Source organism: Antrostomus carolinensis, unplaced genomic scaffold (genome assembly GCF_000700745.2).
Source record: "Antrostomus carolinensis isolate BGI_N321 unplaced genomic scaffold, ASM70074v2 scaffold6465, whole genome shotgun sequence".
Taxonomy (NCBI): Eukaryota; Metazoa; Chordata; class Aves; order Caprimulgiformes; family Caprimulgidae; genus Antrostomus; species Antrostomus carolinensis.
In genome coordinates, this window is record NW_010316997.1 from 55 (window position 1) to 6474 (window position 6420).

At 42.9% G+C, this 6420-nt stretch overlaps 1 protein-coding gene across 1 annotated transcript; it reads left to right on the top strand.

Annotated features, from left to right (window-relative positions):
* Positions 1-684: 684 nt before the first annotated feature.
* On the top strand, positions 685-6408 carry NTAN1 (N-terminal asparagine amidase). The gene is given in 8 exon segments (XM_029085069.1): positions 685-841; positions 937-1002; positions 1629-1737; positions 2734-2807; positions 4131-4184; positions 5001-5054; positions 5562-5659; positions 6166-6408. Coding segments are annotated over 8 exon segments (855 nt in total).
* The last annotated feature ends 12 nt before the right edge of the window (positions 6409-6420 follow it).

A 6420-nucleotide genomic window follows, 5' to 3' on the forward strand; every position in this document is an offset into this window, starting at 1 on the left:
GTAAAAGTCACGCTTGTAACTGGGGAAGGTGCTGAGCCCAGTTCAGGATATAAACGTTGTAATCCTGACGGCGGACTGTGAGCCAGGAACTGCCGAGCTGAGCTGAGCTGGTTGGGAAGAAGCTGGTTGGGAAGATGTTGCTCATGAGAAAATGCTGCTTTACGGAAACTGAGTTTTTGTAGAAAACCGGTGCAAACTTGATAAAACTGTGAAGTGTTTTTTGAGCCCCAAAAGGGAAATTCGCTGCCTACCCAGCAGGTCTGTGACTGCACTGCAGTAGTCGCAGCCCAAGAAGGTGGGATTTCCATGTGCTAACCGAGCTGATAACTAGCGGTATTTTGATAATTACTAAATAAATATGCTGGATTGTGGCAGTAGAAGGCTGAAAATTTTACATTTCAAAAGTTTCCTGTCCTGATTAAACTTTGAAGATCTACTCTGGTATTGTCTAATGTAATCTTTGCCAAGTCCTATTGCTTTTTGTTGTGCCTATGTTTTATCATCTATAAAGCAGGGAAAAGGGTTTTGTGTGTTTATGGAATGACGGGATTTAACAATTAACTAGATCAGTGGCAGGAAAGTTAAAAAGTCTCAGAAGTTCAGAATATTCCATAATACAAAATATGTATGTTTCTCTCTGACCTGGCTCCCTTTGCTTTTCAGAGGTGATGTTTCTCTCAAGTAATGGATGCAAATGAGAATTCAGCCACTGTAGTCTCTATTGTCATTTATCTTTAGGAAAAGGCAAAACTTCTAAGAAGTCAGCCTGTTCAAGTTGTGGAACCCAAAGGTCTTCTGTATGTCCAGCAGAGAGAATTTGCAGTGACTACCCCTAAAGATGGTATGTTCCTGTGTAGGAACATAAACATTTTTTCTTCTGCTGAAGCAGTGATTGTGAGAACAGAGTTCTTACAGTGATTCTCTCCTTTAAAACAGGTTCTGTTTCCATTCTTGGATCAGATGATGCAACTACCTGCCACATAGTTGTGCTTCGACACACAGGTACCTTTAAAGGACGTGCAGAACAAAACCTGTACCCCTGAAGTAATGAATTAGTATTGGTTTATGCTGCATTAATAAACTGTAATTACATTTACATGAACTTGAATCCCAAGAAGTCACCAATGTATTGACTGAATGACTTGTTCAAAGAGTTGGCGTGTGTACTGTCAGAGGTTACGTGTTCTGGCTGCTCCGTGAGCAGATCCTAGACTTGATCTGCTCCCGTGGCGGGTGGGCAGTGGCAGTTACAGACCTTGGCTGTGTATCAGGCCAGAGGCAGTGTTCATCAGTTCGGGCCTGCAGGGTTTGCTGATAACAGCAGCAGAAGTTGTGGTCAGATCCTCACTATGTGCTGGATTCCTGACGTTAAGGGTGTTGCCTGGTCCTGGTTAAGAGGGCACTTGTACCCTTTGTGTGTGTTCTGGTGAAGTTGTGACGGGGCACACAAAGTTACTGCCTCGTTCTGTCAGCCTGTGTCTTCTGCCGGAGGCTGCTGTCCTGACGGGAAGTGAGGAGGTGGTGGGTGTAGCTCTTGCACTATGATATAGCAGTGTAAGCTGTTACTGGTTTAAATTGTAGTGGCCTAACAGCCTCCTACATTGTCAGCTGTCTCCTGTCTTTCTCAGGTAGTGGAGCTACCTGCCTGACACACTGCGATGGATCGGACACAGAAGCTGAGGTGTCACTCATCATGAGTTCAGTAAAATCTTTCTCTAACACCACAGGATATGGAAGGTCAGCTCTGCTCTTTTATTTCTGGTGTTCTGTTTTTCACAAAGGTTTTGCACTTTGTAAGGTGGGAATTTTTTCTGTGATTACATAGGGTTCAGACAAGGTGCAGGAAATACCTCTTGACCAGGAACCACATGTAAAGTGCAAACGATTTCCTTGATGATGATTTTGAGGGTATTTTTAGCATTGGTTTAAAACATGGTTCTGTTCTGAATAGTGTCTCTGTAAAAATGCCATTGTGAGGTTTTGTGTCTACTGTTTCCCAGTTGACTTTTGTTTTGGATGTGCAGAATTTTCCAAACAGCTTTTTTTGGTTTTATGTTCTACTTTTCCTTTCAGACTGTTGGTCTTGTAAATTCTTCTGACATCTGAGAATCCATCTGTGATTTTTCTAAGTCCCACATAAAAAAAAAAAAAAAAAAAAAAAGGGAGGGAGAGTGGTAGCAAAAAAAAAAAAAAAAAGCTGTGAAACAGAATTCAGCAAACAAAGTTTTCTGGATTTGGGGGTTTTTGCCCCTGTAGTTTGACAAGAACAAAAATTCAATGAACTTAGAAGATACAGTCTCTAAAAGCTCATGGCTTGTCAGGACTTGTCTTTACATAGACACTTCTCAGAGAAGAACCCGGCTGTATGGTCCAGAGTAGTTCTGAGATCATGGGTGTAAAACTCTTCCTGTTTAATTAACCCTTTCTTGGGAACTGAAGGGTGGTTACTAAGTTCAGTCCAAACCAGAGGTGCTGACCATCAGAGATACAGATGGTGGGTCGATAGCGCTGCATGCATGGAATGCCTCTTCAGGTTTTGAATTTGTGCTGTTTCCTGGATGATCCCTGCAGTGTAACTTGCTGTGTAATGCAAATCAGCTGGGCGCATGTGACAGTAACAAGTGAGGCTTCTCTAATGATTGCTGTGCAGTCTGGGCTGGGGATTGTTTGGGAAAGCTATTCACTTTGGGATGTCTTTTTAACTGCTGTTTCCTGTTATTCCATCTCTGTTAGGCTGGAAGTGCACCTAGTTGGAGGTTTCAATGATGATAGGCAGTTATCACAAAAACTTACTAATCAGCTTCTTAGTAAGTTCACGTTTTTTCCACTCTCATGTCCAAAAAAAAAAAAAAATAGTTCTGACTGGATTTGGGTGCAGTTTGTTTGTAATCTGAGCTCCCTGTCACTTAACGGAGAGAAATCTGGGTTTGTTTCGAAGGGTGTTTTTTCTACCTGAGAACTTGGTGCGGAGAGGGGTTGGTCTGAGGCTCATGCATGGCCAGTGTGTGGGATGGGGGGTCTGAACTTGTAATTTCTTCCTGGTTTATATTCTAGAGTGTAGAACTGGAGCACAGTTCAGCTGAGCTTGATTCCTGGCTCTGCTGCTGACATGCTATGTGATCTTGGTCAGGTGTCACGGGCTAAATCTGTGCACGTGGGTGACCACACTAGTTACTGTTCATTTTGTACCTTATTGTGATGAGGTAAAATTTAATTACTGTTTGAAATTGTCTGATGACAGATATTATATCTGTTTATAAAATCTATAGTCCAGAGAGGTGACTTTGGTGCTTTACAAACAAATTGGAAACATAAGGTACCTGCTTAGACCCTGCAAGTGCTCTGGCTAGTGCTAAGCACTTCCGGAGTGTGGAGAGGCCTCGCCCCACGGGATGGGGAAGGGGCAGATGTCAGGACTGGAGGGAGGTGGCCCAGGGGGATTAGACAAAAAGGAAAATGGAACTGTCAAAGATCTTGGGATCTCTCGTGGCCACCCTCATGGTTCCTGTGGGTGATGCTGTGTTATGTGTTGTATGAGAGTTCTGTACAAAATACAGTATTTTGGTTAATTTTTTTTTGACCCTCTGATTTTCATGTGTCAAGTTACAATTTGAAACAATAATGCTGTATTGCTATTAGAACTTTGAAAAAAAGAGAAATTTAGGGTTTTTTTCTGGGGTGTGGGATGGTGAAAAGCATAATTAAAGTGGGGCTGGTGAAAGACTGGGATTGCTCACTGTCTGTAGCATTTTAGGAAAATACATTTAAATATAAGCTGATAAATGTCTAGTGAACTAAAGCAGAGCTGACGTGATGCCAGAGCTAAACCAGTGTCAGTAAAAGGAGAAAGTGGCACAACACTTTTTTAGCATGTTTTTTGCTATTACAAATGGCTACTCTGTAAATTATTGCTGTGTTTAGTAGCTGTGGCTTTACTTTTATAAAAGGTAGTTTGAAACAAATCTGCAAAACACTCTTTGCTCTGTTGCCTTATCCAGGAACAGTGCGTTCGGTTCTCTCTGCCCACCTATTGCGCAGTGCGCAGCACTGATAATGCCCCCTCGTCTATATACAGCACCTGCTTTGCCACCAGTCACTCTTACACATTGCTGCTGTCGTTGTTGCTGTAGGAGCGTTCGATCTCCAACCAGATGATGTTCATTTAGTGACTTTCTGCGTGACAGGTAAGAAAACATTTCCTTGGTTTTTGAAGTACCCTTAGCCACTGAAATCAAAGCGCAGAGGTCTTTTCACACACGGCTTTTTTATCTGTCCTGTAAGAAGGAACAGCGTGAGTCCTCCATAACGATTTGTAATGTTTAGTTTTATTGCTGGTGATGTCAAACAGACAGTGCAGTGAGGATTCTCTCCTCACCACTGGCTCCTGAAATGCCACTGATGGTAGAACCATCCGTGGTTATTACCGGGTTATTTTACCACCTTTGTCCTGTGAAATGAGACTGTGAACCTATGGTTATCGCCAGAGGCAACGGAGAAGGGCACTTACAGACTAGACCTGCTGGGTTGTTAGACCTGCTGGGTTGTTAGACCTGCCTCCCTGCAGGTTTGAATGAATTCATGAACTCAGTTCATAACGTGTGATGTCACATAAAGGAAGATGTCGTTGCCTTTTCTTCGTGTCACTTTCAGGTCGTATTTCCATCATCTTTGCATTTCAGCGCTGTTGGTGACTTGACTTACAACTTTGAAACTTGGCATCGTCACAGTTGTGCACTGTGGGTTTTTTCCCTGCAGCCTGCCTGTGCAGGGAGTGGGGTGGCAGCTGGCTGGAGCTGGCTGTGCTGTTTAGGAGACAGAGCTCTACGCCAGACCCCAGGCATCTTGCTATTGGCCTGCACCTTCCTTTCTGTGTTCCTTTTAGGCTTCCTTGGTTTTTTTATACCACATCAGATCTTTTCTGATAATACACAAGTCAATGAATGCTGCTCAGAAAAAATTCCAAAGCCCTATAAGTGATGGGTTGTTTTTTTTCCTTACAGAACTAAATGACAGAGAAGAAAAGGATATTCACTTTCCAGTAATTTATGGAATAGGTGAGTTAAATTAGAATTCCTTGTTTGTTTGTTTTTTGTAACTGGTTTGCTTTTCAGATTCCCGTAGTAAATGGGCTGCTTTACTGACTAGGCAAAGCCTGTCCTAAAAGTTAAGTGCTGCTGTTAGAGGCGTAGGTAGAAATAGAAGTTTTCTTCTGGTCCCACAGTTGGGGCAATGCACACGTGGAGGTGGCTGTGTGCAAATGCAAGCAGATTCTTTCTGTTTAACTGTACTTAGGCCTCTGGCCAGCATCACGCTACTGTACTAACCTTTGGGGTTAGAATTCAACCTTCTTTTTGTTGTTCATGCTGTATTTTTTCTAATTAGTTTAAGCATCTCTGAAAATGCTGTCACAGGCAAAGGGGCTGTGGTACTGAGAAATACAAGAATAATATTTGATATGTTCTAAAGTTCTTGCAAGGTAGTTGTATTGGGAACATGGTCGTTTTAAACAAGTGTTTTGTAAGAATTAATTGTTTTTACTTTTAAACTCTATTTCCTACCAGCTGTCAATGTTAAAACAGCAGAGATTTTCCCTGCAACCTTCCCAGAAAAAGGGCCAGATGAGGATTTGCGTTCAGCCCATGTTTTAACAGGAGCAACAGTGAGTAAAAAAAAAAATCACAGAGGAAGAAAGGGTATTTTTGTTGGAAGGGGAGACCAGTTAGGGGCAATGAAATGTCAAAAGTTGGAGGAAAAAATATTTAGGTAGTGTTCTGTCAGTAACAAAACAAGTGAGAAAGATGGAGGAGCGGAGGCAAAGGATGGCGGTGGAGATGAAACCACTTCTGAGCTCCCAGCTGCCGGGGGAAGCCGTGTTGTGGACACACAGCTCTGTCATGTGCTGTTATGACAGCCCTGCAGCAGGAGAACTTATGTAAAGAGATTCAGGTCACAGGCATAATCCCAGCAGTATCTTTCAATTCTGGGTTTGTTGTTACAGTTTAATGTCTTGTTTGTCAGAACAGTTGGTTAATCTGTGTGTGGGGCCGGGCTGGCCCGCAGTACGACCGAAGCTGCAGCTCAAGTCCTTCCAGATGAAGTGAGGGTGCTGTCTGTTCCGTGGGGGTGAGCACTGTCTAAGTCTTAAGGCTCCCTGTGTTGTTACAGCTGACAAACATTTATGATGCAAAGATGGAACAACTACATATTGGGCCTTATTTCTGGAGGCCATTCCCCCATGTGGATTTCTGGTTGGAACAAGATGATAAACAGATTTTACAGGTACCTGAAACAGACTTTTTCTTTAAACTTCTAGCTAAGTGGGGAGAGGGGGAGGGTCTGTCAAAACTCTTCCCACTGTACTGCTGGGGAGGGGGAAAACAATCTCTGACTAAAGGGCAGCATAATTGAGGACTTTGTACT